Source organism: Ipomoea nil, unplaced genomic scaffold (genome assembly GCF_001879475.1).
Source record: "Ipomoea nil cultivar Tokyo-kokei standard unplaced genomic scaffold, Asagao_1.1 scaffold0317, whole genome shotgun sequence".
In the NCBI taxonomy this organism is placed as follows: Eukaryota; Viridiplantae; Streptophyta; class Magnoliopsida; order Solanales; family Convolvulaceae; genus Ipomoea; species Ipomoea nil.
The window spans coordinates 2,862,293-2,879,210 of record NW_017616745.1 but is presented as its reverse complement, the minus strand read 5'-3'; the positions used below and the strand labels follow the sequence as shown (position 1 = coordinate 2,879,210).

The following is a 16,918-nucleotide window of genomic DNA, read 5'->3' as shown; positions in this document are numbered from 1 at the left end:
GTGGAACTCTGAGCACCTGCTCAAGTACTTCGAAGGATTCTATTCTTGTAAGGTGGTCCGTCCCCTTAAGTTGAATAAATGCAGTAAAAATTCACCGTGGACTCATTTTCACTACTCATAGGGAGGGGCGTGGAAGGTACCCATCCAGCCTCTCTAACTACCCTAAGGGAGCACGAGGTCCGACCTTGCCACCCGACGGAAGAGCTTAACTGCTCGAAGTCGAATGACTCGAGTCGGAGGGCTTACCCTAAGAGGCTACGAGGTCCGATCTCGCTCGCTACCCGACGGAAGAGCTTAACAATTTAAGTTATTACCCTAATGGAGCACGAGGTCCGACCTTGCTCTCTACCCAACGAAAGAACTTAACGGCCCGAGGTCGAAGGAGTTGGGTTAGAGGGCTTACCCCAGGAGAAGGCAATGCTGGAGCGAAGTAGAAGGCCACCTCCTTCGCTGGAGAAATCGGTGACTGGTGTTGCCAGCGGAGAAGTGTCGGCGACCAAATTTAAAAAAAAAAAAAAATTATGAACATGTAATTCTATAATTATGCACATAGAATTCTGCAATTGTGAATATGGAGTCAATAATTGTGAATATGGAGTTCAATAATTGTGAATATGTAGTTCAAAAATTATGAACATAGAGTTCTATAATTATGAACATAGAGTTCAGTAATTATAAACATAGACGAACGCTGTTAACGACAAAAGAAAACAATTTTTTAAGCTGACACGGTGTCGTTTTCCACCAAACGATGCTGTTTTAAAACCGTGTTCACCTTGCAAAGTGGACATAGTTCCACAACATAATTTGCCAATATATATAGATATTGTTAGTAAGGTATGAGTGTATGACCATAGTTTGACCTTCACACACTACCTAGAGTGGGTTAGGCGGATCAAACCAATTCATATAGAGTTAATAATTAAAATTATAGTGATTTTTTCAATTTAGTCCCAAATAATTTTTTTTAATGCTTAATTGAATCCTAGACTTTAATGATTTTACCTAATTGAGTCATCTGCATGACTGCATCTGTTGACAATTATAATCAATGGCTAAATAGAGAAGACTCATTATAATCGATGATTAAATTGAGCAAAATCACTATAGTCGATCACTAAATTATGTAAAATTGCTATAGTCGATGATCAATTGAGTACTAATATAGAGAAAACTACTAAGTTATCCTAACATATGACTCAATTAGGTAAAATCATCAAAGTCCAGGATCAAATTAAGCACCCAAAGTCATTTAGAACTAAATCAAAAATACACTATAATCGATGACTAAATTGAATATTAACTCAATTCAAATACATGCTAACTTTATTTGCTAAGTGCAATTTTATTGTATACTCGTATTTTTTGTTAAGAGAAAATGCAAACGAGTTAATACCCAATATAGTCATCGACTATAGTGATTTTATTCAATTTAGTCTTCGACTTTGATGGTTTTATACAATTTAGTTCTTTATTAAAAATTATGTTAGTTGACTATTAGAAATAGTGTCCTAATAGTAATTTTTCATCCTTCTTTCCATTTGAGGTGATTCCTTCTTCCCCTTATTTAGATCCACGCAGAAATGTAAATCTTCGTACTCAAATATTTATTTACTCTGTATTTATTTATTTAGGATTGAAGTTGATTTGGGTACGAAGATTTGCATTTCTGCGTGGATCTTAATAAGGTGAGAAGAAGGAATCATCCCAAACACAATATAATGGTTTTGTAAGTGCCCTGAATAGTGAATACCACCATGGAAACCCAATCTGGACACTGTCTTTTGAATGGAGCGTTTGGGAGTATTATTTTCGGGAACTACTCACACACATTAAGCATAAATCTCACGCATATTAAGCACTATACTCAGGCACATTAAGTACAAAACTCACGCATATTAACATGACGCACATTAAGTACAAATCTCAGGCATATTAAGCACAACACTCACGCACATTAAGTATAAATCTCACGCACATTAATCCACCACACAACTGTTGGTACCGTTGGTAGAAAACAAATAATAATCAAATAAAATTGACTATTATTTTCCTTGGAAAGAAGGGAAGAAAAGATGAAGAAATTTGGCTAGTGTTTGGTATTGGGTTTTTGCAAGAGTCGAGTGAGCACTCTTTCCTTAAAACCTTATTTGCCACCTCCCGTAGATGCTAGGAGCGTTGTGGCCTAGGCTTCCCAGGATAAAACTTGCTATGATCCAATGTTTGAGCATTCAAACAAAGGATCCGGCGAGCAAGACAATGGCTATGAACACAGTATAGCTAAAGAAAGAGTAGAAGCAGAGATTTTTGAAGCTGGAAAAGTATACTTTCGTGCTGTGTAAAACTGTGTGTAAAACTCTACTGCCTCTACCCTCTCTTATATAGGGTTGAAGGAGCCAATAGCCTTTATTATGGCAATTAAAAATGATATTAAAGCTGCCTTCCAACAGCTATAACAGCAGGCCACTACCTGGGAATTGAATTCAGAATTCAAAATTGGAATTAATAGACAATTAATTCTGTAACAGATGAATTCAATCCCCTCAACAGTCAGAACATTCGGGAAACCTGACCGTTAGCGTACAGGGTTCGGTCTCAACTTTCGACCTCATCCAATTTCGGCCCTTGCACCTTTCGTGGACTCTGTTGCACGAGAGTTGTGCTCTCGGTGCACCACAACCTCTCGTGCTCTCTTGTAGCACGAGAGTAGGTGGCTGTTGCACGAGAGTCGTGCTCTCGGCGCACCACAACCTCTCGTGCTCTCTTGTAGCACGAGAGTAGGTGTGCTCTCGGTTCGGTTCTGGCCGAACCCGAAAGTTTGGCATAACTTAGCCCGCAAGGCCAGCCAATTTCCGGACGACATTCGTGCCCCCAGGTGCCGGCGCACACGAGCTCGGGCTTGAATCAAGCCTTTTTTCAATCTCTGCTAGTTGGAATTTGATTTGCACCCCCCCCCCCCCCCCCCCCCCCCGCGCGAGAGAGCCTCTATGCTATACAATTCTACAAGCTTCAAAAGAGCTCTTGTATATAAGGGGGGAAAATCTTCATTCCAAAGCAATGTGGGACAAAAAGCTCACTTTTTTTTCCTTCATTTTCCAACTCAAATGGGTCTACTTTGAGAATCAATATCTCATTCACCCATTATCCGTTTTGAGCGTACAATATATCGATCTCTTCGTCTCACTACGAAGAATCCGAATCCACTTTGACCCGACCCAAATCGGAAGTGGACCCCACTGATAATTGTACCACAAAATAGCCACTTAACATGCCATTTTATGCCATTTTAAGCTATTTTTTTCCAACAATCCCCCACATGAATGAAAAATTGATTTTCGGGGTATTTTGAAATCGGAAAAAACTGCGTTCAAACGGTCGATCCCTGCATAGGATAGGTAGGGAGTCACTATACCCTTTGAACCTTCCCTCGTAAAGACATGTTTACTCTACTGGCTGTACGGTAGAACGCGATGTCTTTGAACCGACTGCCGTTTGTGTAGACGATGACATATCTCACACAGGAATCTCCCAACCATGCTCTTGCTCTCATGAGTGTGCCCGTTTTGGTCGTGGGTCACCGTTCCTGGTTCTGCGAGAGTTTCTAAAGAATTGTGCCCAACAATTCTCCTTTGAAGCGACCCTCACTTCTCTCTAACATAGGTGATTCTTTCTCGAGTATCCCGCATACTCAAGAATCATTAAAGCATTAATATGCTAGCCTCTTGCGGGAGTCACTGTTTTAACGAGGAGTGGTAGGGAGTCCGAGACCCCCACAGTGACGCGCTCCGTTCCATAATTTAGTTGTCCCATTGAACCTAGGTGCCAGCTAGGTTGGGTATCCACTATAGAACTTTTTAGTCCAAGGGCAGTAGACCCATTCTTCGTGTCAACTTCTCCACAACTTCTCTTCCTAACCCTTTGGTCAGCGGATCCGCTATATTGTCTTTTGACTTTACGTAGTCAATCGAGACAACTCCAGTTGTGAGTAGTTGTCTAATGGTATTATGTCTACGACGCACATGTCTAGACTTACCATTATACATATGACTCTGTACTCTCCCAATTGTGGCTTGACTATCGCAATGCACACATATTGGAGGTACCGGTCTTTCCCAATTAGGAATATCCTCTATAAAATGGCGTAGCAATTCAGCCTCTTCACAACCTTTGTCCAAGGCTATTAGCTCAGATTCCATCGTGGATCTAGCTATCACAGTTTGCTTAGAGGATTTCCATGCAACGGCTGCACCGGCTAGTGTAAACACGTAGCCACTCGTGGACTTAGAGTCCTTAATATCAGATATCCAATTCGCATCGCTATACCCTTCAAGTACAGCGGGATATCTCCCGTAGTGCAGTCCAAGATCACGAGTATACCTCAAGTATCTCATAACCTTTACTATTGCCTTCCAGTGCATGGCACCGGGGTTACTCGTATATCTACTGAGTTTACTAACCGCATAGGCAATATCCGGCCTAGTACAGCTCATAAGATACATCAAGCTACCAATGACCCGAGCATATTCCACTTGTGAAATACCTTCTCCGTGGTTCTTGGTTAGATGAATATTTGTATCAAATGGTGTCCTAGCCACTTGACTATCATCCTTGTTAAATCTCTCAAGGATTTTGTCAATATAATGTGATTGGCTCAACACGAGACCATCAGGTCTTCTAATGATTCTAATCCCGAGGATTAAATCAGCCAAACCCATATCCTTCATGTCAAATCTCGCATTTAACATGTTTTTGGTAGACTTGATCATCCGATCATTACTACCAACGATGAGAATATCATCGACATATAAACAAAGAATGACGTAGCCATCTATCGTTCCCTTAACGTAGACACATTTGTCACCTTCGTTTATTTTAAACCCGTTCGTTAACATCGCATGGTCAAACTTCTCGTGCCACTGCTTAGGCGCTTGTTTTAAACCATAGAGCGATTTAACCAACTTACACACTTTCCTCTCTTGGCCCGGAACCACGAACCCTTCGGGTTGTTCCATATAGATTTCCTCATCTAATTCGCCATTTAGGAAAGCGGTTTTCACATCCATTTGATGAACTTCCAAGTTCCGCAACGCGGCTATGGCAAGTATCATCCTAATGGAGTTTATTCTCGTCACGGGAGAATACGTGTCGAAGTAATCGAGGCCCTCGCGTTGCCTGTAACCCTTGATTACAAGCCTAGCCTTATACTTCTCGATGGAACCGTCCGGTTTCATCTTTCTTTTAAAGACCCACTTGGATCCTAAGGGTTTACTACCCGGAGGAAGATCAACCAGTTCCCAAGTGTGATTCTGTAGAATAGAATCCACTTCACTTTTTATAGCCTCTTTCCACATTGGTCCTTCCGTAGAAGTCACGGCTTCTACATACGTTCGAGGCTCGTTCTCTATCAAACAAGATAGAAAATCGGGTTCATTTTCTAATAAACAAGTTAGAGTACCCGAATCGTACTCTAACAAGTAAGTTAGAAAATCAGGACCGAATGATTTTCCAACTCTCGCCCGCTTACTGCGTCTCGGCTCGAGCTCGGGTTCTCTCTCGGATTCCCCACTATCATTATCCATAGTTTCGTCAAACGTTCGTTTTGACGTACTTGGTCCCTCGTTGGACCTACAAGGAAATATATTTTCGAAAAAATATGCATTCCTTGATTCTATTATCGTGTTCTCGTGTACATCTGGATTATTGGACTCATGTACTAAGAACCGATAAGCACTACTATTATGTGCATACCCAATAAAGATACAGTCCACCGTCTTAGGACCTATCTTTACTTTCTTAGGTGTTGGCACCAAAACTTTGGCAAGACACCCCCACACTTTCAGGTACTGGTAGGAAGGTTTCCTACCGTTCCACAGCTCATAAGGAGTCTTATCGAGCTTCTTTCGGGGTACCTTATTCAAAAGGTAATTACTTGTCAAGATCGCCTCACCCCAAGCATCTTGAGGTAGGCCCGAACTTATAAGCATCGCATTCATCATATCTTTCAATGTACGATTCTTTCGTTCGGCAACACCGTTCGATTGAGGTGAGTAAGGTGCAGTACGCTCGTGTATTATACCTACACTTGCACAGAAGTCACCAATAGGTGCTTCGTACTCACCACCTCTATCGCTTCTAACCTTCTTAATTCTCCGATTAAGTTGGTTTTCCACTTCATTCTTATAAAGAACGAATTTATCAACGGCTTCATCTTTGCTCTTAAGCAAATACACATAGCAGTATCGTGTGCTATCGTCGATAAATGTGATAAAATACTTATTACCACCTCTCGTTTGTATCGATCTAAAATCGCACAAATCACTATGGATTAATTCTAGTGGTTCAGTTTCCCTTTCAACCGATTTGAAAGGTACTTTCGTTAGTTTTGCCTCAACACAAATTTCACACTTGTTATTTGTGTCAATTTGAAAGTTAGGAATATGGTCCATGCTAATTAATCTACGCATAGAATTAAAATTATCATGACCTAGTCTACCATGCCATAAATTGGAAGACTCAAGCAAGTAAACAGAATTAACTTTGCTTTTATTGATAACAGGAATTACACTGAGCTTAAACAGCCCATTAGTTACATATCCTTTACCAACAAACATTCCTAACTTGGACAAAACTACTTTGTCTGACTCGAACACCATGCGAAAGCCATGCTTGTTCAACAGAGAGCCAGACACAAGATTCTTCCTCAGCTCAGGAACATACAGCACGTTGTTCAACGTTAGTTCCTTCCCGGAAGTCATCTTCAGAACCACCTTGCCCATGCCTTCCACAGCAGACTGAGCCGAGTTTCCCATCCACACCTTCTCACCTTCAACGGTCTCAAAGGTGTTGAACATCTCTCGGTTGCAACACAAGTGCCTGGTTGCACCGGTATCAATGAACCACTCACGAGGGTTTGAGCCCACGAGGTTCACCTCGGTCACCATAGCCGAAAGGCTAATCTCGACCTCTTTCTGATTGCTATCTCCAACAACATTGGCTTCAGAACTCTTGTTCTTCTTCCTTGGAGCCTTGCATTCAGATGCTCTGTGGCCATGCTTGCCACAATTGTAGCATTCACCAGGAAACTTGTTCTTGGTAATGCCACCTTTCGGACCTAGCTTTCGCTTGTCCTTCTTGTTCCTCCTGGAGTTCTTACCGTGCTCCACAACGTTGGCCTTAGCACCAACAACGATAGGAGCCTTCCTATCATTCGTCCTGTTCCCTTCCTCAATCCTGAGTCGCTGGATTAGGTCCTCCAGATTCATCTCCTTTCGCTTATGCTTAAGGTAATTCTTGAAGTCCTTCCAACCTGGAGGCAACAAATGGATCACAGATCCCACTTGGAAGGCTTCACTTAGCACCATGCCTTCGTCACAGATCTCGTCAAAGATTAATTGCAAATCTTCTACCTGACTTAGCACGGTCTTTGAATCAACCATTTTGAAGTCGAGGAATCGGCCAACTACAAATTTCTTTGAGCCGGCATCCTCACTTCGGTATTTATGATCCAAAGCTTCCCACAACGCTTTTGATGTGCTTATCTTTCGATATACATCATATAGCGTGTCACACAATCCATTCAGGATGTAGTTTCGGCAAAGGAAGTCCGAATCCTTCCAATAGCCAACCGCCATCACGGATTGTGCATCTTGTTCCTTCAACTCGGGAACACTCTCGGACAAGAACCTTGCCAGGCCGAGAGTTGCTAGGTAGAACAACATCTTCTGTTGCCACCTCTTGAAGTTCGAACCAACACCGGTGAACTTCTCCGGCTTTTCAGCCGAACCACTCGGTACCGAAGGTACCCGAGACATGGGAATATATCCCTCAGTGCTCCCACCATCTTGTGAACCAACGTTCACTGGTGTAGCTTGGGAATTAGCAACATTGTTGCCATTCCCTCCACTGTTATCCGCAACAATGTTATTGTTGCCGTTTCTTCCATTGTTGTCCGCAACAACATTATCCTCCCCATCAAATGGCAGTACGGGATGCTCCATTTTCTTCAAGGAAATTTGGAGAAAACAACCAACGGGAAAACGAAGAATAAGGTTTTAAGACTGTTGGTACCGTTGGTAGAAAACAAATAATAATCAAATAAAATTGACTATTATTTTCCTTGGAAAGAAGGGAAGAAAAGATGAAGAAATTTGGCTAGTGTTTGGTGTTGGGTTTTTGCAAGAGTCGAGTGAGCACTCTTTCCTTAAAACCTTATTTGCCACCTCCCGTAGATGCTAGGAGCGTTGTGGCCTAGGCTTCCCAGGATAAAACTTGCTATGATCCAATGTTTGAGCATTCAAACAAAGGATCCGGCGAGCAAGACAATGGCTATGAACACAGTATAGCTAAAGAAAGAGTAGAAGCAGAGATTTTTGAAGCTGGAAAAGTATACTTTCGTGCTGTGTAAAGCTGTGTGTAAAACTCTACTGCCTCTACCCTCTCTTATATAGGGTTGAAGGAGCCAATAGCCTTTATTATGGCAATTAAAAATGACATTAAAGCTGCCTTCCAACAGCTATAACAGCAGGCCACTACCTGGGAATTGAATTCAGAATTCAAAATTGGAATTAATAGACAATTAATTCTGTAACAGATGAATTCAATCCCCTCAACAGTCAGAACATTCGGGAAACCTGACCGTTAGCGTACAGGGTTCGGTCTCAACTTTCGACCTCATCCAATTTCGGCCCTTGCACCTTTCGTGGACTCTGTTGCACGAGAGTTGTGCTCTCGGTGCACCACAACCTCTCGTGCTCTCTTGTAGCACGAGAGTAGGTGGCTATACCAGTTGGAAAATGATACCAAAGTTTGGCATAACTCCTCTCGTGCTCTCTTGTAGCACGAGAGTAGGTGGCTATACCAGTTGGAAAATGATACCAAAGTTTGGCATAACTTAGCCCGCAAGGCCAGCCAATTTCCGGACGACATTCGTGCCCCCAGGTGCCGGCGCACACGAGCTCGGGCTTGAATCAAGCCTTTTTTCAATCTCTGCTAGTTGGAATTTGATTTGCACCCCCCCCCCCCCCCCCCCCCTCCGCGCGAGAGAGCCTCTATGCTATACAATTCTACAAGCTTCAAAAGAGCTCTTGTATATAAGGGGGGAAAATCTTCATTCCAAAGCAATGTGGGACAAAAAGCTCACTTTTTTTCCTTCATTTTCCAACTCAAATGGGTCTACTTTGAGAATCAATATCTCATTCACCCATTATCCGTTTTGAGCGTACAATATATCGATCTCTTCGTCTCACTACGAAGAATCCGAATCCACTTTGACCCGACCCAAATCGGAAGTGGACCCCACTGATAATTGTACCACAAAATAGCCACTTAACATGCCATTTTATGTCATTTTAAGCTATTTTTTCCAACAACAACCGCACAGGAAGTAACAAATGCACCTGATCCCTTCCCTCTCTCTCTCTCTCTCTCTCTCTCTCTCTCTCTATATATATATATATATATATATATATATATATATATATATATATATATATATATATATTTGTTATTAGTGAAGTGGCTGGATTTCTTTTAATTATTTGTTGTTAATAAATAAATTGTTGATGATGAAGTGATAAGAATCATGAGATACTAGAAAAGATGTGTTTCTATTATCTTTATAATAATTATTAATTAGTTGAATTATTAGTGAGATATATATATATATATATATATATATATATATATATATATATATATTTATTAGTGAAGTAGTTGAATTTCTTTTATTATTAATTGTTAATAATTAAATTGTTGATGATGAAGTGATAAGATACTAGAAAAGATGTCTTCTTTAAGCTAAAAGATCCCAATTTTAGCCAATTGGATGATGCAACATTAAGACTAAGAGAAGTTTGCTCAATGAGAAGTTGCTTGAAGAAAAAAATTTGAGAAATGATGAGTTCTTCTTCCATCTCCTGCAAGTTTTAGACAACAATAATTGATATATCGTTGTTTAAAGCAATGTATACAACATTTTTTTAATTAATAATGTACAATTAATATTTAATTTGTCATTATCATGTTTGGAAGTATAATTGTATCATGTTGATTATTAAAATTTATATATATTATATCATTTTAAAAATTAGAACAAATTAGTTTAACGTTGAGCATGACACATTTTGTGCAAAACACGTGCTCGTGGCTAGTTTCTTTTAGGTGATTGTCGATTGTTGATGGATTGAAGCTTTAAATAATAAGAATAATAATACTCATCATCATTATCTTCAACGATTTTTGTTGTAAAAAATATAAAAAAAAAAAAAAATTCTAGATATAGCATGGTACTTGATGATCCGTATTTCTTCTTCTAAAAGGCTAAACCCCAACCTTAAGGGCCCCCACACTCCGACCCGACAAAGCATTTGGAAGGATGTAAATCATAGTAGCTCAGAGAGATTGCTCCCACACTGTTCCCTGGTCATTCTTCCAAAGTTTCACCTCTGTGACCAATTGAGCTGCCCATGCGAGTGATGATTCGTATTTCTTCTATAGTGCTTAGGTGGTTCATACTTCATAGTTTGTTTTTTGAAGCTTTAAATAATAATAATAATAATAATAATAATAATAATACCAAGGTCCTTGTAGTCCAATAGTTACCACGTTGCTCTCTTATGTGGGAGGTGATAGGTTTGAGTATTAGTAGAGGCATTTGATTGAATTGGGTATTCCCTTCCTATAAATAAAAATGAAACACACTTAAAATGAATGGTTCATATTATAATTATCCCGACTAAATACATAGCATAAAAAATTATAAATCATGAACTTTAAAAATCATTTGATTTTCTTGCATTTAAAAAAAAAAAAACAAATTTAGGTTAAGTTTTTATATTTTTTTTTTCGTTTGATTAATATTCTTTTGATTATTTAGAACAAAACTTAATATTTCAATTATGCTTTTGCATTATTGGAATGATTTAGTTCATTATGGTATTAATAATTGTTTGTATGTATTTTATAATGGTACAATTATACATTACTTTACAAATATTATACTATTATTTTTTTATCGGACAAAATTATTCTTACATCATTGTCAGACCTGCGCGACCTAACTACAAAGTTGTTGATCATAAATACAATTACACATGGACTCTAAAACAGTGCAAACATTTTTCAAAGAATTGACAATGCTGACATCCCACTGGTCCCAATTGAATAAGTTTACACATCAGAATATTATCAATGCATGAAAACTTCTGAAGAAATTTGTAAGTTAATTTAATTTTTACTATACCATTATAACAATATTAATTGTGACTATATATTTTGAATTATTTATTATCAATTGATAGTATTTGTAGCAATTGTCATTGACAAACTCTCAAAACAATTTGTCTCAACAACGAATGGAAATTAAAAAAATCTATGATGATTTCATTATTGTTGACAAAAAGTATGTACGCCACTTTATTACTCTTATTAAATTAAATTAAATAAATTAGTAGCTACAAAAAAAAATACATATGCATTTAATTAATTTAGAATTAGATGCCTATAATGAATTTATTTTTTTAAAAAAATCATTCATTATAAAAAATTTAAAAAGAAATATAATTTCATTAGTTATATCATCTTTATTTTCTACCATTCAAAGATTCATTACCTTCAAATTAATTAATTTATTATATTCAGTACATTGTCCAGTGTCTTCTTTTTACATTATCTTGTAATTAAATATCAAAGTTATAATACAAAATATGTTATATATATTTATTTACCAAGTATTTCATACAAATATAATAAATATTAATATTTTGTTCAATAGTTTCACATGATAACCTACGATACACATCTCACAACACAAGAAACATGTAGGGAAAAAATTACCACTACCAAATATCAATAAGTCCTTGTAAGATAAAGAGTTCATAGTACAACTAAGATCACAGTCATATACACAGCAAGGCAAATCTAAAGCTTCCTACACTATAATCTCATTGCACGTTGTATCCCTCTATGCTACTACCAATAACTCAATTGCACATGACACACTACCAATAAATATATATATATATATATATATATATATATATATATATATATATATATATATATATATATATATATATATATATATATATATATATATATATATATATATATATAAAATAAAAAATAAAAATAAAATAAAAAAGAAGAAGAACATATACTAAAGATGAAGATAATGATAATTCTAGTGCTACCCAAGAGAATTAGAGAAATTTAAATCAAAAGCAATATTTATTTAAACTAATGCTTTTATACTAAGTATTTTTTTCGTTCCCACTAAGGAACAAACATATCACCTACCACTTAAGGAAGCAATGTGGTACCATTGGACTACAAGGTCCTTGGTGCTTTTATATTAAGTATTTAGACTAGCGTTATTACAAAGTTGCAAACATTTATTTTAGTGACAATTATAACCAATCTCTCATATATTATCTTGCATTTATATACTTTAATTTAATTACTAATTTAAATAAATAAATTCAACATTTATTTACCTATGCAAGAACATCTCCTATATAATATCGCATTGATATACTTTGAAATACTTATTTAAAAATAATTATTAGGCATTATTTCATTCGCGCTTTTGCGCGTAAAAAAATTAGTATATAATAATAATAAAGTTCATAGTTGTTCACTTGGTTTGGTTTTTGAAGCTTTAAATAATAATAATTAGGTTCATAGTTGTTTGGTTTTTGAAGCTTTAAATAACAACAACAACAATAATAGTAACTTAAAAATTATTGAAAATATTACATAAATTACATAATTTTAATTCTTTTTTAAAATTACACTTATGCCATCACTTCAAACACATTAAATAATTAATAGCACTTTTCCCCTGAATTATTTATGTATCCACAGCCCCCTCAATTATGTTAAAAGTGATAATTTTTCTCCTTTTTATGTTAAATGGACATTTTCATCCTTAAAAATAAGTATTTTATTTTTTTTTTGGAATATTTTTGTTACGATTCAGAATAGGAAAAAAATAAAATAAAATAAAATAATTGTAAATTTAGACTATTTTTTAAAATAAAAAAATATATAATTTACAAAAATAAATAAATAAATTTTGAACTAGCAGTTCAAACCGAAACTATAACATTCGTAAACGGTTCTTGTTCCGATTTATCATTTCCAAAAACTGTGAACCGAAATCGAACTAGTGGTTCAAACCGAAACTGAAACCTTCCTAAAAGATTTCTGTTCCGATTTATCATTTTCCAGAACCGTGAACCAGAACCAAACTACAATCATATATACTTATATGTGGAATTAGAATAAATGTGAAAAATGATCAAACACTTTTTGATAAATGATAAATCGGGTCAGTTCCAGTTTCAATTTTGAACCGCCGATTCAAAACTTATATATTTATTTTTGTAAATTCTTTTTTCTTATTTTTAAAATAGTCTAAATTTAACAATTATTTTGTTTTGGTTTTGAATCATAACAAAAATCGTCACTACTATTTCAGTTCGATTGTTACAGTGTCCGATTAGGTTTGAATCGAACCGTACTCATCCCTATATATAAACAATAATTTGTTTGAGAAGAAATATAAATGAAATCCTTTAAAAATATATATAAATGAAATACTTAATTTTAAGGGTAAAAATGTTCATTTAACAATAAAAGGGAGAAAATTCGCAACTTTTAACATAACTGAGGGGGCAATATGGATACATGAGTAATTCGAGAGGAAAAGTGTTATAAACATATAATTCAAGGAGAAAGTGTCATTTTCCCAAAAACCAATGATGCCTTGGTGGAACTGTCTTTTTTTTTTCTTTATTTTTTCTTCTAATTTTCTAACCGTTAGATATACGGTATCGATGACTAATATTTATTATTCACACTTTAAATGCATACCAGCCCACTACAGCCTCCTACAAAACTCCCCCCATTTCCAGAGCTCAATACCCAAATCTCTGAGAACCAGAAAGCACAGAAAGATCAAAGATGGATTCATCATCAATGGAAGAAATGGCTAAACTCCCAACTGAAGAAGAGGGGTTCTTGAGAGCCATAGGGCTGCCAAGTGGGATAGCAGTGACGATGGTTTCAAAAGCTGCCATTGAAATCGGGGTGTTTGAGATCATTGCAAAGGGTGGTGAAGGAGCAAAGCTTACTGCTAAAGAAATTGCAGACTGTCTTCCCACACAGAACCCTAATGCACCAGTCATGCTGGACAGGATGCTTAAGTTTCTTGCCAACCAGTCCATTCTCAGGTGCACACTCACACAGGATCATCACTGTTCATACAGTTTAACACCAATCAGCAAGAACTTTGTCCCTAATGAAGATGGGGTGTCCCTTTCTGCCTTGGTACAATTGATCACTGACAAAGTGTTTGTTAATTCTTGGTATGAACTTTTCTCCTGATCTTCCTTCTGTTGTTTGAGATTATGTGAACTATGAAGTAGTTTTTTTTTCACTTTTTTTAGGTGACGAGGGAAACCCACAATCACTACACAAAAGTGTGTATTGGTATAACCCGCTTTGTGGTCCTAGCCGGTAAAGGACCACAAGAAAATAAACCAACATAGGTTGCCCATAGTTGACCGACTCAAACTAAGAAGGCCAATAAGCAGCTCCCGCCAAGAGTCAAACTCGTAACCTTGTTACCAAGTTAACAACACCCGCCCCCGACTTTATTTTTCTTCACTTTTGGTCTATTGACTTTTATGGCATTTTTCATAGTTCTCAACTACTATTTTTTTCGCTATTAGACTATTTCCAATCTTCCAATACATAAACTTGCAATCTCACATAGGGTCTGGTTTATACATTTACACTCTCGTCACCCAAAAAAAAAAAATGTTTTAGGAAAGATAAACCTAAAAGTTAATAATAAGACTAGTCAATTAATATATTATTTTAGATTAATTTCATATTACTAAAAATGATTGAAATAAACATATAACTTAAACCAAACAAAGCTATATAAAATTATTATATTCACGTTACCTAGGTAATGTTATATAACTTGAACTAAATGCACCCCAAAGGGAGATGAGCCTAGGATTGGAGGATTGAATCTATTGTACCCCTAGTTCAAAGACTAAAAATGTCATTTATTCGGCATAGAATCATCATGCTGATGGTTCTTGTTTTACTCAATTAACATACTCAAGTGAGTTTGTGCGAAGGTATGCATTAAAAGATGCAGTGCTTGAGGGAGGAGTCCCATTCAATAGGACCCATGGAATGCATGCATTTGAATACCCTGGCAAAGACAGTAGATTCAATGAGGTATTCAACAGAGCAATGCATGACCATAGTGCAATTGCGATGAAGAGAGTTCTGGAATGCTACAAAGGTTTTGAGGGAGCCAAAGAAGTGGTAGATGTGGGTGGTGGATTTGGTTCAACACTATCCTGCATTGTCTCCAAGTACCCTAACATCAAGGGCATCAACTTTGATTTGCCACATGTCATCAAAGAGGCTCTAGCTATTCCAGGTATGTACCCTAAACTTGAATTGTTTCTATTTGTAATATATTCCAAATTACTTAGTACTACAGGGTTTCTGCATATACTTATCATTAGGGATGGTCATAGGGCAGGGAATATGCACTCTAGTCCTTGACGCTACATTTGAGGGATATATTTTCCCCATCAGTATACAACAAGGGGATAGGGCAGAGAATCCCTGTCTCTGCAAAAGTTCACTAGGGACGGAATTTCCTGTTCCCAATATTTTTACCATATTAAAAAACTAGAAAGGTGTATTATTCATACTCCCAACTCCAGATTACAGACCAATATATAGGCCTACAAGAGTATTGGGAAGAGCCATAATAAATAAAGAATAAAACTACTCCCCTACCCAAGGCATTAATTACTAGAGTAAATAAAGTTGTAAAGGTGGGCTGTCCAAGACATTTTCAAATATTTCCAACAAAAGGTAAAACATGTAATAAATTTAAAACAATTTAAGAGTTAAAATACGAAATTTAACAAGTTCAACATACTAACACAGATAATGTCTTACTTATTGTTAGGTGTGGAGCATATTCCAGGAGATATGTTTGAGAGTGTTCCCTGTGGAGAGATTATATTCATGAAGGTTAGTGCTCATTGCTCAGTAAAATATACTAGTGTAAAGCCCACTTGCGAAATAAGAAAATGATGGTATCATTGTTATACACAAGATCTAATCAAATTGTTCTGAAAATTGCAGTGGATACTACATGATTGGGATGATGAACATTGCCTGAAGCTGCTGAAGAACTGTTGGAAAGCTTTGCCAGAATCTGGTAAGGTGGTGTTAGTAGAAGGTATACTGCCGGAACATCCTGAGAAAGATGTCGCGTATGGTTGTGTATTTTATGCGGACATACTCATGATGACAATGAATCCTGGAGGGAAGGAGAGAACACAGAGACAATTGGAAGCGCTAGCAAAAGAGGCAGGATTTGCTGCTCTGAAAGCCATATGCGCTGTGAAAACTGATTGGGTTATTGAATTGTACAAGTAGCTAAGTTGTTTGCATAAAAGACTTTCAGACAAAGGAAAATTGTTATTGTTCCTCCTAATAAATTCCAAACAGTTGCAATAAAAGTTAAATTACATATATAATTTTTAAGTTGTTCATCTATTGGTTCATATTGATGTTGATAGAATAGAATATAATTTTTTTAAGGAATAAGGTTCAAATTGGCCACTAAACGTAATCTGAAAATGCAATTAGGCTACTGAATGAAAAAAAAAGTGCAATTAGGCCATTGAACACTCAAAAAATGTGCAATTAGGCCACTGAACTCTCCAAACATATGCAATTTTACCGGGTAGCAGGTTACCTGCTTACGTGGCAGCTTATCTGACATTTTTAATAATTTTTAATAATTAATTTTAATAATAAATTTTATAAAAAATTAGAAAAAATTAAATACAAAATAAAATAAAGTCGTTTT

At 36.7% G+C, this 16,918-nt stretch overlaps 2 protein-coding genes across 2 annotated transcripts in view; one reads left to right on the top strand and one right to left on the bottom strand.

Moving 5' to 3' along the window:
* The first annotated feature begins 13,931 nt into the window (after positions 1–13,931).
* Positions 13,932–16,482, top strand: LOC109165828 (caffeic acid 3-O-methyltransferase-like). The gene is made up of 4 exons (XM_019314778.1): positions 13,932–14,366; positions 15,153–15,463; positions 16,007–16,071; positions 16,186–16,482. Exons 1-4 carry the CDS (start codon positions 13,963–13,965, stop codon positions 16,480–16,482), a joined length of 1,077 nt encoding a protein of 358 aa, XP_019170323.1. The 5' UTR covers positions 13,932–13,962.
* Positions 16,422–16,918, bottom strand: part of LOC109169319 (cleavage and polyadenylation specificity factor subunit 3-I) — a 41,759-nt gene continuing 41,262 nt past the window's right edge. The window contains exon 7 of the mRNA XM_019318225.1: positions 16,422–16,444. The gene's annotated coding sequence lies outside the window, so the exon portion shown is untranslated. The remainder of the gene's footprint in view (positions 16,445–16,918) is intronic.

What these genes read in the sequence shown, in the direction of transcription:
- LOC109165828 (XM_019314778.1), top strand. Translation starts at nt 13,963, where the DNA reads ATGGATTCATCATCAATGGAAGAAATGGCTAAACTCCCAACTGAAGAA. An exon ending in AAAGTGTTTGTTAATTCTTG is followed by an intron (nt 14,367 to 15,152) that starts GTATGAACTTTT and finishes GTTTGTGCGAAG; the next exon opens with GTATGCATTAAAAGATGCAG. An exon ending in GAGAGATTATATTCATGAAG is followed by an intron (nt 16,072 to 16,185) that starts GTTAGTGCTCAT and finishes TGAAAATTGCAG; the next exon opens with TGGATACTACATGATTGGGA.